The 16,158-nt window shown below is 37.8% G+C and overlaps 2 protein-coding genes across 19 annotated transcripts in view; both read right to left on the reverse strand.

Moving 5' to 3' along the window:
• Window positions 1-15,774, reverse strand: part of LOC110438249 (prolyl 4-hydroxylase subunit alpha-2) — a 17,858-nt gene extending 2,084 nt beyond the window's left edge. The window contains exons 1-12 of one of the 3 annotated variants that reach the window (XM_087301942.1): window positions 15,409-15,774; window positions 13,491-13,652; window positions 10,451-10,547; window positions 8,774-8,925; window positions 6,079-6,210; window positions 4,879-5,097; window positions 4,610-4,758; window positions 3,680-3,847; window positions 1,902-1,972; window positions 818-917; window positions 138-188; window positions 1-10 (exon numbers count right to left, since the gene is read on the reverse strand). The exon at window positions 1-10 is cut by the window's left edge and continues 50 nt beyond it. In XM_087301942.1, coding sequence (XP_087158068.1) covers window positions 1-10; window positions 138-188; window positions 818-917; window positions 1,902-1,972; window positions 3,680-3,847; window positions 4,610-4,758; window positions 4,879-5,097; window positions 6,079-6,210; window positions 8,774-8,925; window positions 10,451-10,542 — 1,144 coding nt within the window. In that variant the 5' untranslated portion in view covers window positions 10,543-10,547; window positions 13,491-13,652; window positions 15,409-15,774. Of the gene's footprint in view, window positions 11-137; window positions 189-817; window positions 918-1,901; window positions 1,973-3,679; window positions 3,848-4,609; window positions 4,759-4,878; window positions 5,125-6,078; window positions 6,211-8,773; window positions 8,926-10,450; window positions 10,548-11,578; window positions 12,227-13,490; window positions 13,653-15,408 lie in introns of those variants that run through there. The other 2 variants (XM_087301941.1, XM_087301940.1) reach the window with 2 other exon arrangements.
• p4ha2 (procollagen-proline, 2-oxoglutarate 4-dioxygenase (proline 4-hydroxylase), alpha polypeptide 2) overlaps window positions 15,622-16,158 on the reverse strand; it is a 30,380-nt gene continuing 29,843 nt past the window's right edge. For all 16 annotated transcript variants that reach the window (XR_015519502.1, XR_015519501.1, XR_015519500.1 and 13 more), the window contains 1 exon segment: window positions 15,622-15,944. Coding sequence is in view for 13 of the 16 variants with exons in the window: in NM_001007285.1 (NP_001007286.1) it covers window positions 15,874-15,944 (71 nt within the window). In the remaining 3 variants the exon portion in view is untranslated.

Below are 16,158 nucleotides of genomic sequence, written 5' to 3' on the forward strand. Positions count from 1 at the left end.
CATTTGTCAACTGAGGAGAAATAAATCAATTGAAATAAAGCACAGTAGATCCTCGATTACACTGATTTCAAGTGGCATTAGCACAGCAATAGCACATATAAATTAAAAAATGTTAACACAATAATAGAGTTTTCTACCTTTGAGTCGTAATGTGGCTCATACTGGCCTCCGATTCCATAATTTGCAATCTGAAAATAAAAAATTTAATAAAAAAAGCTGGGGTAGTACCTTTTCGAAAGCTACAAAGGTACATATTTATCCTCAAAGGTACATCTTTAGCACCTAAAAAGTAGAAAATTAAAAAAGGCTTATCATATATATATATATATATATATATATATATATATATATATATATATATATATATATATATATATATATATATATATATATATAATCCAAATGTAAGTTTATTAGAATGGTCAAGCAAGCAATTCCCTTGCTGTTCCCTTGATGTTGTTAAACATCATTTAGGAAATATTTTTTTAAAAATTCAAAGGGGGCTAATAATTCTGACTTCAACTGTATATATATATATATATACATCCACATACACACTCATACACTATGGACAATTTAGTCTACCCAATTCACCTGGACCGCATGTCTTTGGACTGTGGGGGAAACCGGAGCACCCACGCGAACCCACGCGAACGCAGGGTGAACATGCAAACTCCACACAGAAACACCAACTGAGCCGAGGATCGAACCAGCGATCCAGCAACCCTTTTGCTGTGAGGTGAACGTGCTACCCACTGCGCCACTGCGTCGCCCCTATATATATATATATATGCAGCCTCATGAGGACTGTGAATACCTGGAGGCTTTCCGCTGTCTGTAGCTCCAGTCCAGTGACATCAGCGATTCTCTGGTTGACCTGAGTGACCACAGGATCTTCATCCTCATAGAGCCACGCACTGACACATGTATAATGAAGAGGACAGACATTAAAGAGGTCCTATTATGCCCCATTTTGCACGATAAAATAAGTCTCTGATGTCCCTAGTGTGTGTGTGTGTGTGTGTGTGTGTGTGTGTGTGTGTGTGTGTGTGTGTGTGTGTGTGCGTGCGTGCGTGTGTGTGTTTCAGCTTCTTTTTAGTGAATGTCGCTTTAAATTCAAACGAGATTGTGTTTTTCAAAAAAGGGCGGAGCAACAAATGTCTGTGTGTCAGCATAGTGGCAGATTTAAAAACAAGACAAACATGTTATGCTAATGAGGGAGAGATGGTCACTAGTGGGTGGGGCTTTCCCCCTCTGATGACACTTACAAAGGGAGAATGTCAATCAAAGTGTTTCTCCAGACTGCTTTTATCAAGTCTGATTATAAACAATGGAATTATTAATTTTGAGCACTAAAGGCTGACTATATGCATACCAGCTGCCACACAACTGAAATATTGTCACTGGGTTCCATTCAGAAGGTCTCAACCCAATGCCCTAATCCCTTGGGAGGGCCCTTTGTAGGGGTCAGAGCATAGAGATGAGCCCTTCCGAACTGAGGGCAGTTTGTGACACCAAACAACTTCCCAGCTTAAAGGATCAAGCCTTGAAGTGTCCATCAGTTCTATTTTTCAAAATCCACCATGCTGAAGGGCCTTTTGAAGAGGCCAGTTTTGAGCACTTTGGTTTGGAAGCCATGACTTTTTCAACAAAATAATACAAACAGACAAACAATATTCAGTGATGGTGCATTCTAAATGGCATATATTGTCCACCAAAGGGCACTTTGATAAAGAGGATATTTTGAAGTATGTTGGGAATTAAAAACCACTTCCAATTAAAATATTTTTAAAATACCAGCTTTTATGTTTTATAAGAGAAAAAAAAGAAGAATAGAGTTCTGGAAAGACACTATTGGGATAAAATGACATTTTAATATGGCGTGGAGGGGCGTACAGTACCTCTGTGACACACGGGACGCAGCAGAAACCCTTTTCCCAGAGACTGCATCAATGACCTGAGCTCTGGAAAGCTACATTAAAACAGACATTAGAGTTGTGTTAGACATGACAGAATACATGCAAATCATCTTAATTAGATGTTTATTATTAATCAGCAATAGTCAGTTATGGGTCAGTCACTTTACAATAAGGTTTCATTAGTTAATGTATTTACTATCATGAACTAATAATGAACAATGCTTGTACAACCTTTATTAATCATAGTTCAGCATTTACTAATGCATTACTAACATCCAAATTTATGCACCATGAGTTAACTATTTCTGTTAAGTAATGTTAACTAACATAAATAAATAAAGCGATAAATATATTATAATAAATGTTCTTTGGTTGTTTATGTTAGCATTAGCGTTAGCATTGCCCTGTTTCCACTGAGTGGTACGGTTCGGTTTGGTTTGGTACGCTTTTATGACCGTTTCCACTGTCAAAAGGCGTACTGAACCGAACTGTACCATACCACTTTTTCAGCACCCTTTTGAGGGTACCAAACACGAGAAAGGGTACCAAAAGGTGGAGCTAGACGCGCAGCTGTACGATATTGGTTTACAGAGATACGTAATTCGCTTACGCAACAAGCCAGAATGAAAATAAAAGAGCTGCCATGTTTAAAATACACAGCCGAGAGATTACAGCATAATATATATATATATACATATATATATATATATATATATATATATATATATATATATATATATATATATATTTATATATATATATAATAACGAGCCATGGTCAATCCAGGCTCAAACATACCTTGTCATCGTCTTGATGAACAGCCACAAAGCCATGGAGTAGAACACAATCTACACTGTGCCTCGTAGTTTTTACGAGCCAGTCTGAAGCGCGAGCGTTTTCACTTTCTTGCTTGCGCTTGCCGCACGTCTATATCTAAAATAACAAACTTCTTGAACTGATGATAATAACGTGGGCTTGATTAATGACAAGCTTTTGAAACCCGATCCTGTCAGACACTGACAAACGCGAGAGTGAAGCGCGGAAAAAAAGAAGTCGGAAAAAAAGAAGCACATTATTTCTTCAGCAAATGTGAACAAACTGCCTTGTTTAACTATTACCATCACCTTTTGGACTATTATGAACTCAGAATGATGGAGTGACTGTCTAACAGAGGCTAAACGTGCTGCTGAAGATTACAGACACAGATAAGAGGTTTACACTGTAGGCTAAACTTTGTGTTGTTTTTGAACCTAAATAAGGACTAAATGTCTGCTGTGTGAAGTTCTTCTGTAGTTGGTAACATATCGGAGACTGTAAGGGTCTGTATGTGTTCATATATGTTCATTTATTTATTTATTTAATATAATTACAGACGTTACAGTAGGCTATTTCACGCTGTCATTAATCTGCAGTTATAATCAAATCCTGTTCATAGAAAAGTTAGTAACAAAGCGTCTGTTTTGTGAGAAGTGCTTCTCATATGATATGTGAGTGACCTGTGCAGGCTTACTGTAGATATTTATTCGAGCAAATGATGCGACTGAAACTCTCTGTCATACACCACGCCCACCAAAAAGGTGCCCTTGGTAGAGGAAACGCAAGCCTGATAAAGGTGACCCATACCGACCCGAACCGTACCGTACTGGAAACGAGCCGTTAACGAGCATCAACTAATACAACCTTATTGTAAAACGTTACCACAATTTTATCATACAACATTAAGCGTTTATGTCTATTTAGCATATTAAATCTGCATGTACCTTGGGTCTGGCCAGTGTTTTGATGGTGTCGATCTCTCCTTCAGAAAGAAAGTCATGGTATCGTAGGATCATCGGCTGGTCCCATTCCACTTCCTCTTTGAAGAGCATCAGCGGGTTCCCTCTTCCTCTCCTGTACCTGCACACCAATTTTCTCTCTCTCTGTGGTGTCTGATGATAATACAACATTCATTCATTTTCCTTCAGCATAGTCACTGATTTATCAGAGGTTTTCCGAGCGGAATTCCAGCATATTTTCACTTCCAGCTGCAACCCAGTTCTGGGAAACACCCATACACGCTCATTCACACACATACTCATACACTACGGCCAATGTGTTTGGACTGTGGGGAAAAGCCACCCGGAGGAAACCCACCCCAACACAGAGCAAAACTGAACTTGTTATGTCATGTATATAATTTGCATATATTACCATATATCAGATTTGCATGTGAGTATCCAGCTACTTATCTATGTTGTCTTATTTTTAAAATCAGATAATATATAGCACAGTTTCCATTCACTCATTCATTTTCCTTCGGCTTAGTCCCTTTATTCATCAGGGGTTGCCACAGCGGAATGAACCGACAACTTATCCAGCCTTTTTTTACACAGCGGATGCCCTTCCAACCCAGTACTGGGAAACGTCCATACACACTTATTCACACACACACACACATACACTACGGCAATTTTAGTTTACGCAATTCATCTATAGCGCATGTGTTTAGACTGTAAAACCGGAGCACCTGGAGGAAACCCAGGCCAACATGGGGAGAACATGCAAACTCCACACAGAAATGCCAAATGGGCCAGCTGGGGCTCGAAGCAGTGAGCTTCTTGCTGTGAGGCGACAGTGCTAACCACTGAGCCACCTGGTCGCCTGACTTCCCAAACTCAAAACAAAATAACAATATTAAGGTTTCTACTCACCATCGCAACTCTTTTTCCTGTGCAAAGAGCCTCGTATGTGTTCTCCGTGTCAGTGTGAGGGATGTATTTTGCAGTCCATTCCCAGGTCTTGATGCTCTCTATCAAACTTTTGTGAAGCGCAGGATGAAGCAGACCCCCATTAGTGGGTTCTAGAAACAATCCAGAAGACAAAAAGACAGCCAGATCACCAGGATCAACCAGATTCTCTTAAAATTAAGCTGCACACGGAACTCCATCACTCTCACTCTCAGCGTTACAACCATCTTTACCTGGTCTAGATGGCATCTGAATCACTGCCAGCTGATGGGAAAATGAAGCCAGTTGGTAAAGCACTTCGTCTTTAGTGACACTGGCTTCCTCGCCCTCATCTAGTTTCCTGAGGGTTTCCTCCATCCAGAGGAGCGCATACTGTAACCGATGACTGTGATAGGAGATCATGGCGATGTGGAAAGTTTCATCTGGATCCAGTGTTAAGTTATGGCTCACTTCTGAAATGGCAAACATCAAGATTACATCTGTGAAACATAAAGAGACACAAAAAAGTTTTTTTCAAGTGGTTTTTACATATGTGGGCTGCTGCCAGCTACTGCATAGATAATATTGCTACATATTGTGACATGAATATTAAAGTGGAACTATTATGTAAAAATCACTTTAATAAGGGGTTTAAACACAGTTGTGTGGCAACAGCGTGTGAATACAATCAGCTTCTAACGGTCAAAATTTATTTATTTTAATGAGTTTATTAATCACACTTGATTGCAGAAACACTTTGATTGACATTCTCCCTTTGCACAAGTCAACCGAGGGGGAAAGCCCCGCCCACTAGTGACCATCTCTCCCTCATTAGCATAAGACATTAGTCTTGTTTTTGAATCTGCCACTATGCTGACACACAGGCAACTGTAGCTCCGCCCTCTTTTGAAGAGAGCACAATCTCATTAGAATTTAAAGCGACAGACACTAAAACACCCCAATTAGGAACAAAGCCTAAAAGGGTCAGTTTCAAAGAGTTATTAAGTGAAGTTTTTAAACTAATTTCGAGAGGAGCACGTGATATAATTGACAGCAGCTGGCCACCTATCTACACTCATTAGTTAGCCAATCAGATCTATCCTAACCCACTATAAGTAGCCTAGCTTGATATTACTCCCTTATCTTCGTTTTCCGAAGAAACCCCCCATCCACCCCCTTTCTCCTCCTTTTCTCCTTTACAAAAAGGGGAGCTCTCGAGAACCACCTGATCTCGTACTCCCCTCACATGCTCTATGGACCTGGCGGGAGCCCTGGGCTCAACTATCTCCGAGCTCAGGGTTCTCTCCCGGGACAGCATGCCAAACCTGCTTACAGTTGTCAAGCAACATCTAAGTGTGAACTCTTGAAACAACATTTATGGGGTATTTTGAGCTGAAACTTCACACACACACACACACACACACACACACACACACACACAAACAAAAACTCACGAGAAAATAAGGAGATGTTTCTTGGATCTAATCTGTACATTTCCTGCAGTCGAACCAGAGCCATCACGACACCGTCAACATCATCTGCGCCGGGGAGTGTCTGAGCTGTGGACCTCAGCTTTTCTAAAGTCTCTGTGAAAAATGACAAATGTAACTGGTTTGATCTTCATAGAGAATTAATCACCAAAAATTAAGAGGACCCTCAAATGAGCACAACAGTCATCACAAATCAATTGATCTGGAAAGGCATGATACACTCACAAAATTATGTTGGCTATTTGTTACTTATATATATATATATACAGTTGAGGTCAGAGTTATTCGCATCCCCTTTAAATTTTTTTTCTTTTTTTTATATTTCCTAAATGATGTTGAACAGAGCAAGGAAATTTTCACAGTATGTCTGATAATATTTTTTCTTCTGGAGAAAGTCTTACTTGTTTTAATTCAGCTAATATAAAAGCAGTTATTAATTTTTTTAAAAGCCATTTTAAGGACAATATTATTAGCCCCTTTAATCTATATTTTTTCCTGATAGTCTTCAGAACAAACCATCGTTATACAATAACCTGCCTAGTTACCCTAATTAACCTAGTGAAGCCTTAAAATGCCACTTTAAGCTGTATAGAAGTGTCTTGAAAAATATCAAGTCAAATATTATTTACTGTCATCATCACAAAGATAATCAGTTGTTAGAGATAAGTTATTAAAACTATTATGTTTAGAAATGTGTTGAAAAAATCTGCTCTCTGTTAAAAATAAACAGGAGTGCTAATAATTCAGGGGGCTAATAAATCTGACTTCAACTGTATATACATATATATATATATATATATATATATGCCCGTAGCCAGGGGGGTTTGGGTAGTTCGAAAGACCCCCCATTTGTCCCATTTTTGACAGTATGCCATGATAAATTGTGAAAATAACCAATCGAAGAAGGCTTTAAGAAGAACAACCAATAAAAGATGACTTTTATTATTTGAATGGACAAATTCTGACTGACGAAACGAGCTGGCCTGTTTGTTATTTGCCTTTAGGCTACAGTTTTTAATTTAAAACATTTATTTTCATTTTTATTATGGATGATAATAAATTAGCATTAAAAATAAGTATTTTTAATATTTCTAAAATTCAAATCTCATTGCATTATAAATAAAACTGTAACAACTTGTAATTAAACAAATAGTTTGCACTTTGACCAACATGTAGGAAGTATTTTTGTTCCATCAAAAAGTGTGGTAATGATAACCATCCGACTTAAATGCAGTATTTAACCCTCGAATGTCTGGAAAAAAAGAGCCACCGCTTTTAATAGGTTGGCTACAAACCTGATATATATATATATATATATATATATATATATATATATATATATATATATATATATATATATATATATATATATATATATATATATATATATATAAATATAGAAAAAAAAAACTTTTGAGGGGGAGCTGGGCCGCACAGTAGAGCTTTATGTCTAGCACAGGGGTCATCAATCATTATGAAACTGAGAGCTACTTCTTGGGTATCAATTAATGTGGAGGGCTACCAGTTTGATACACACTTTTCAAATAACACATTTGCTCAATTTACTTTTAATTATACTGTATGTTATTGTTAATAATTGATGATATTCATCTATGTGAAGACACTGATCATGTTAATGATCCTCACAATAGTTATCAACAATGATTTATCAGGGTAGGAAACATAAATATCAATGTGCAAAACTTCATTTTTTATATATCTCTGCAAGTATTTACATTTTCAAATGATCACTTCTACAACATTTTCACTAATCTGTTGTTCCTTGTTTGTACAGATTATCAATTGTGTAACATAAATCAACATTCAGATTTTACTGAAGTTATCACCAAATCTCCTGCAGTTTTAACACTCTTCTAACAATTGTAGTTGCCCTGAGTTGGACATCGGAGAGAGTGGAGAATTACATCCATTCTCATCTTTAAGCACAGGTTTGCTTTCCTGTCTGAAAATGCCTTGTTTTTTTATTATTATTATTATTTATATAAAAAATGTGTAGCTCTAAATGAGGTTTCGGTTGCTGTTGGTGAGGTTTTCACCTGTCTCGTGAAAAAAGACGGCTGTTTTCACAAACCTTCCAGACTTTTTCCACTTGTAGTGTGGTGCCCGGTGTGGGTTAGCATGGTAACATTGCTTGTGTGACACATTCTGAAATGTCTCTCAATATTGTGCCGCTTTGCTGTCACCAATTTAAGTAAAAAATAACTCTTCTTCCTATTCACTGTGAAAACTATATATATATATTTTTTTGCCATGTTTTTAAATCATCTCCTTCTCTTTACTGCACCCGCAACCTTTGCTCTGGAGACCAGCTAGCTCTGATCTGATATGAGGTATTTGTAAAGATTTTTTTATATATAGCTCAAATTTACACCTTGATTTAGTAAGAGTAGCTACAAAAATTATTAGATGCAGCATACTGGTAAGTGACACTATGGTGAGCTATTTTTAGAACAGTCCTGAGGGCAACTCATGTGATCCTTGCGAGCTACCTGGTGCCCGCGGACACTATGTTGGTGACCCCTGGTCTAGCAACACTTGTTTGGTTTCTTATTAACTCGAATATGTTTGTGTGTTTAGAAATCCCAGTTTCTGCATGATATATTCAGCATTTGTACAGTTTGTGTGTTTCTCCTCAGACCTGTATTTCTTCTTCCCTCTAGATGTTCCTGTGTCGTGGCCCAGACCCGACTCAGCTTTCTCACAAGCTGAAATGCAGCAAGGGGATTGCTGATGAATTTCTCTGGATCTTCAGGAGCGTCGTCAAAGTCTTTCTCAAGCGTATTCAGAGTCCTGATAAATAAGTAAATAAATAATCAAACACTAAACGAAGGGTTACATGCATGAAGGGTCACAAGTTAGTGTAAAAAAAAACTAAACAAAATAGTGTTCTGTGGAGAAAATCATCACATACGCATGCCAACAAAACATTTCCAAAAAATGTTATGATCAATATGTTTGTGCTGGGTTTTTTTTTCCAAAGAGGAAGTTTATTTTTGAGTGTTCTCTTAGAGATTAGGAAACACCTTAAAAAAAAAACTACATTAAAGGTACATTTGACTAAACTGCTTTATAAAATCTTTCATGAGTAATACCTGCTAATATTTATTGTTTTAATTTAACTCTCCATTTTATTATGTGTTGTGAATATTCTTTGAATGGGCGGCACGGTGGCTCAGTGGTTAGCACTGTTTCCTTACAGTGGGAAGGTCACTGGTTCGAGTTCTGGCTGGGCCAGTTGGCATTCCTGTGTGGAGTTTGCATGTTCTCCCGGTGTTATCGTGGGTTTGCTCCAGGTGCTGTGTTTCCCCCCAAGTTGAATGTGTGTATGGGTGTTTCTCGGTACTGGGTTGCAGCTGAAAGCACATCTGCTGCATAAAACATATGCTGGAATGTTTGGCGGTTCATTCCGCTGTGGCAACCCTTGATAAAAAAGGGACTAAGCCGAAAGAAAATGAATGAATCTTGTGCCAACATATTTATTACATTATTTAGGACCAATGTTTCAACACGAATGTTTGCTTGTAACTTTAAGATGGCCCATTGATATTAATACTTAAACACACAAACACACACACACACTGAGCAGTTAATGTACACTTAATATACAATAGCTGAGGCTTTAAAATGAAATAAATACTTATTTCTAAATATTCAATTATTCATTTTCCTTCGGCTTAGTCCCTTTATTCATCAGGGATCGCCACAGCGGCATGAACCGCCGACTATTCCAGCATATGTTTCACACAGTGGATGCTCTTCCATCTGCAACTCAGCACTTAAAAACACCCATACACACTCATTAACACACGCACTCATACACTACGGCCAATTTAATTTATTCAATTCCCCTATAGCGCATGTGTTTGGACTTGTGGGGGAAACCGGAGCACCTGGAGGAAACCCACGCCAACATGGGGAGAACATGCAAACTCCACACAGAAATGGGCCAGCCGATTTCTAAATATTTTAGAACAAAATATGCAAACAACACAATATATGCCCAGTTTAATATTACATTTCAATGTGAAATGGTTGTTGTACATATTACTGTATTTTTCTTATATGTAATTTTGAATAAGCAATACTTTACTTTACACCAGGGGTGCTTAACCCTGCTCCTGGAGATCGACCTTCCTAAAGAGTTCAGCTCAAACCCTAATCAAACACACCTGAATCAATTACTGACCTGAACAGCACTTGATAATCACAGGCAGTGTTTAAAATGGGTTGCAACTGAAATCTGCAGGAAGGTCGATCTCCAGGAACAGGGTTGGTCACCCCTGCTGTACACCCTCATAGTAAACGAACATTTTACCTTTTCAGAGCGTCTACTTGACCCTCCAGTGCTTCTATATATCCGTGAAGACATCTGGCAAACTCTTTTCTGATGTCGATAAGCCGAGTCATATGATCTGCAGATGGCATATCATAAATAAGTAAATAAATTATTATGTTTGCATTTACAAAAAAAAAATAATAATTTTTGCTGCTTGTTCAGGCTACTTATTTAAAATGAGCTGACAAAACACAATTCTTGAGATATTTTGGGACAACTTAATTGTTTTATGTTCAATCCACTTAAATTTGTAAAAACTAATAAGCTAACAATTCATTTAGGTTGTCCCAATTCAAATCAATTGAGTTAATAGGTTTTGACAAATTTAAGTGGATTTAACATAAAAATTGCAGTTGTTCCATAAAATTACAAGAATTGTGTTGTTTCAGCTCATTTTAAATAAGTAGCTTGAAAACGCAGGAAAATGTATAAACACTGTAAAACATCTTGGGTTTCACACAATCGATCAATTTGTGTCAGGACAACATGAAGGAATTAAGTTGTTGTTTTTAACTCAGAGGATTGAACATAAAACATTTAAGTTAAGCAACATTTTTTTTATTATGCAGGAGGGACACAAATTACATGGGATCTCATACAAATGGAAGAAAAAATAAACTAAGAACAGAGATGAAAAAATAAATAATAAAACTGCAGAAATGATTAAGTCATAAATAGCAAATATTAATCAATTAAGCAAATAATATATAATTAAAACAGAAACAAAGGAGTCACAACAATGATAGTAATACTGTCGTTAAAAAACTACACCAACTACTACTACTACAGCAGCAATTGTAGTAGTTAAGCAACATTTAACAACTACTGTAGTTTGACCAAAAAGCAAACATCTTTGAACAAAATTATTCGAAGGTGACTCCTTGGATAAATCATTTTAATTTAAGTGGTTGTTATCAATTTATTTAAACCAACTAAATAAGTTGAACATTACTCAATCTAATTTGTTTGTTTAAATTCAACACATATAAATTGCTTGCAACAATTTTGCAGACATCCTTTTTTTTCGGTGATCATTTTTTTAAGTGTATACAAATATTTTTGTATGTATATAAACACTCAGTTACACACTTTTTGCAGTAGACTAACCTGTTGAAGAGTAAAACTCATTTACCGCCCCACAGAACGTCCAGCATGTCGACAGCAGCAAAATCATCCACTTAGCTTCCATTTCAGACATGTAGTGTTCAGTTTTACTCTGTTCAATCCAAAACTAGACTGTGTGCTAATGATGCAGTGCGGTGAGTTGCACCACTCGACAAAACAGATTACGGCTAATTGTGTTTTGGTCTGCCTAGATGATCTCCTATGACAGAACATAACCCAGATAATAACACCAGGTAACACACACCCAGATGTTTGAACTGTGGTTGCAACAAATACATGTGCTTACAGCGTTAAATCCAATTGAGAAACAGGTAATCACAGAGACTGTACTGTATATTCCAGCCTGATTTTATGAGGAAACTGAACTATTTAGCGTTTTGTCAGTTTAGTGGCTAATTCAGAGTTCAGTCATGCAATTTTTAAAAGGAGGTGTGGCTCCAAACCCCGCCCCTAAACCCAACTGTCATTGGGGAATAAGCAAATCGTACTTAACTGTACAAATGATATTGTACGAATTAGCCACTAAATCAAAAAGTTACGAATTGCAGTGAGATAGCATTGGTATATTCACACTCACAGGCCACTTTGTTAGGTACACCTGTTGTTAATGCAGCTAATCACAACACACACTGTAAAAAGCAATTTACTGTATTTAAAGTCAAAATCCAAATACATGTTGTGATGAGCATTCACATAAACACTTCAGAATGTCCACTGTGGCTTCTGCACTACTGAAGAGTATAGGGGCGATTTTGGATGCAGCCTAGTTTTTTCAGTTGCTGCCTATTATGTTCACCTGAGCCTTGTTTGGTTGCGTATTGGCTAAAGTATGTGAGTTTGTGTACTTAGAAATCAAAGTTTATAAATTTGTTCCAGTTGACGTTACTTTAAAAAACAGTCTAAACTGTTAGGTTGACTTTATTTTTATAATTACGAATAGTTCATTTACTCACAGTACAGCAGCGCAGTGCATTTAAGTAAGTAGATTAACTGCGGTTATAACAGAGACATGGCAGAGAAAACAATTTGATAACTGTTTGGGTTTATGCACACACAGATTCTTCCACATATTTTTAAGTTGGATGGACAAACACACACACACATACACACAAACACACACATGAAAACAAAGTAAAATACACACACGCACGCGTGCACACACACACACACACATACACACAAACACACACACGAAAACAAAGTAAAATACACACACACACACACACACGCACGCACACGCACACACACACACACGCACACACACGTTTGTTTTTGTGAAAAGTGGGAACATTACACAGGTTTCCATTCATTTTATACTGTCCAAACCGTATATAATATTGCCCTCACCCCACCCTACCCCTAAACCCAACCATCACAGTAAACTGTGAGCAGGTTTACTCTCTGATTAAACTCATCCTGTGTGATTTATAAGCTTTTGGAGAAATGAGGACGTCACCAATGTCCTCATATTTCACCTCCTTTTTGTAATTCCTGTGTCAAACCCATGTCATTATGCAGATTTGTGTACTGATATGTTACAAAAACACGTAGACACACACACAAACATGAAAACAAAGTAAAATTCATGTTGTGATGAGCATTCACATAAACACTTCAGAATGTCCACTATGGTTTCTGCACTATTCAAGGGTATAGGGGCGGTTACAGCCTAGTCTATTAAGTGCTTGCTTATTGTGTTCACCCGAGCCTTATTTGGTTGCTTATTCACCTACATATGTGTGTTTGTGTGCTCAGAAATCCCAGTTTCTGATTGATATCTTTTGAATTTGTTCAAGTTGACAAGATCAAGTTCTGAATAATATTACTGAGAAGATTAACGCACCAAAAAGGTTTTTAAAACCGCGAGCGCGCAGGGCAAACTTCATTACTCAACGTGATTTATTAAGCCCCTGCTGTCAGCGTCTAACAAGATGTCTTTTGATGAGATTAGCAAGATGAAGAAACAGCTGCTACATTCACATCCAGTACAGGTGATGCAGAGAAGATTTTACTCCCAGGTCAAGTACTCATGTCCACAATCTCGACTAGGGAAACGCTAAAACAAATGGAAGGAACAAAGACTGTTGGTATTATGACAAAAAAAAGTCTGAATGGAGCTACACGCCCAAACACTTAGTGAGTACTACAGAAATTCTTAAATACTATGAGGACTGTGAATCCAAAAAGAATCAATTATTAGCCCCTTTCACACATACAGACCTACAGAAAGGTGTGTATGTGTGAACAGGTCCTTTTTGAAAATACCGGTAAATTCGTTCTGGCTATTTTCCGGAAAGAGAAGTTGTAACATTACCGGTAATTTGCCGGAATGCTGTGCTGTATGAATGCAGAAGGAACATTGCGGTAATAGGCGCGTGCACGTCTAGAACGTGCTGACGTGAGACGTCTGCTTTAGCCAATCACAACAGTCAGACGCATTTACATCCGCGCGGTTTGTGAGAATAAAAGCCTTTGAATATTTTTCCAGACACATTTAGCAGCTAGAAGTTAGTCAGATCACGTTTCTATGTTCTTCTTAATGCCAACTGTGTAAATAATCATCGATGAGATGCTTATGATAAGCCGTTGTTTGTTTACGTTCGTGTGCCTGTGAAACAGCCTGTGAGCGCCTGCACACGCACATATTATGAACATCTCGACATGCGAAAGTGATCCTGCGAAATTTGTTCGCAATATTGATCATCCACAGAGTTTGTGATGTAGTCAAATGTTTACAAACACAAGCGCAGCCGTTTAAAGCTCATTTGTGGTGAATGATGTCAGAATTTACCGGTATTTTGGAATGGATGTGTGAATGCTCTGTGTGAAATTTCCGTAACGTCCTCGCCTGTGTGAACAGCGCTTTTTTGAATATACCGGTCAAGTCGTTCCGGAAATTTTCCAGATATTTACCGTTATCACTGTGTGAAAGGGCTAATTATCTCATCCTAGCATTAGCCCCTTTCACACAGTGATACCGGTAAATATCCGGAAAATTTCCGGAACGACTTTACCGGTATATTCAAAAAAGCGCTGTTCACACAGACGAGGACGATACGGAATTTTTCCGGAAAAGAGCATTCACACATCCATTTCAAAATACCGGTAAATTCTGACATCATTCACCACAAATGAGCTTTAAACGGCTGCGCTTGTGTTTGTAAACATTTGACTAAATTACAAACTCTGTGGATGATCAATATTGCGAACAACTTTCGCAGGATCACTTTCGCATGTCGAGATGTTCATAATATGTGTGTGTGCTGTTGCTCACAGGCTGTTTCACGGGCACACGCAAAGCTTGAAGGTAAACAAACAACGGCTTATCATAAGCATCTCATCGATGATTAATTACACGGTTGGCATTAAGAAGAACATATAAACGTGATCTGACTAACTTCTAGCAGCTAAATGTGTCTGGAAAAATATTCAAAGGCTTTTATGCTCCCAAACCGCGCGGACGTAAATGCGTCTGAGTGTTCTGATTGGCTTAAGCAGACGTCTCACATCAGCACGTTCTAGACGTGCACGCGCTTATTACGGCAATCTTCCATCTGCATTCACACAGCGCAGCATTCCGGCAAATTGCTGGTAATGTTACAACTTCACTTTCCGGAAAATAGCCAGAACGAATTTACCGGTATTTTCAAAAAGGGCCTGTTCACACATACAATGTGTGAAAGGGGCTATAGTTGAATTTTGTAAAAAATGGTGCAACATTCTCAACCATTGTTTAACTAATCTAATGCTCTCAATTATTGACTTTACAAAGTGAAGTCTTTATCTGAAAAAATGTAAAGATTGATATGAACCAGAATTTTGGAGAAGGGTCTTGCTGCAGAGTTGAACTTGCATCTTCAGGCTTGCGCTCTGCACGCTCAGGCACCCACGCTTTCTATTTCAACACAAGTAAACCAAGAGTAAGTTTACAGCAATGATTCTTGAACGACTTGGGAAACTATTCTTAAATAATGTAAAACATTATTTATTTCAATAATAAATGAATATGCAAGCAAAGAAACACATAAATTTCTATATTTTTATTGCAAATCATACATGAATATAAAATAAACACTAGAACAGGACAATAATTTAAGCATTACATAAACAATGACACGATTCCCCGGGTGAACCTGACTGGAGAATGCAAACACACAAAATAAAGCCTGAAATCCCTCACGGACATCACGTATGGATGAATGTGGAGAGTGTGATTATCTCTGTGTGTGTGCAGAGTCAAGGCACTGTGGGTAATATACTGCGTTCATCATCCCTGATCAGTCCACCTCCGTCAGGCCACACGGCCGTCTGAACTCCTGCCCTCGCTCGTGGATCCACTTGTTTGAAACTGAAAGACAAGAGGAACTTGTAAGGTTTGTGAACATCTGATGCGCTTAAAACAACCACATTTTATGCCTTGTTTACTTTCATATTCAATTATGTAACAGTGGCAGGGTTTGTTTTTTTATTGCCACATCAGCAACTCATAGTTAAATTAATGCAAGATTACAATTATTTGCCCTCCTGTGCATTTTCTTTTTCAAATATTTCCCAAATGATGT

Source organism: Danio rerio, chromosome 21 (assembly GCF_052040795.2).
Source record: "Danio rerio strain M-AB ecotype USA chromosome 21, GRCz13ab, whole genome shotgun sequence".
NCBI classification, from domain to species: domain Eukaryota; kingdom Metazoa; phylum Chordata; class Actinopteri; order Cypriniformes; family Danionidae; genus Danio; species Danio rerio.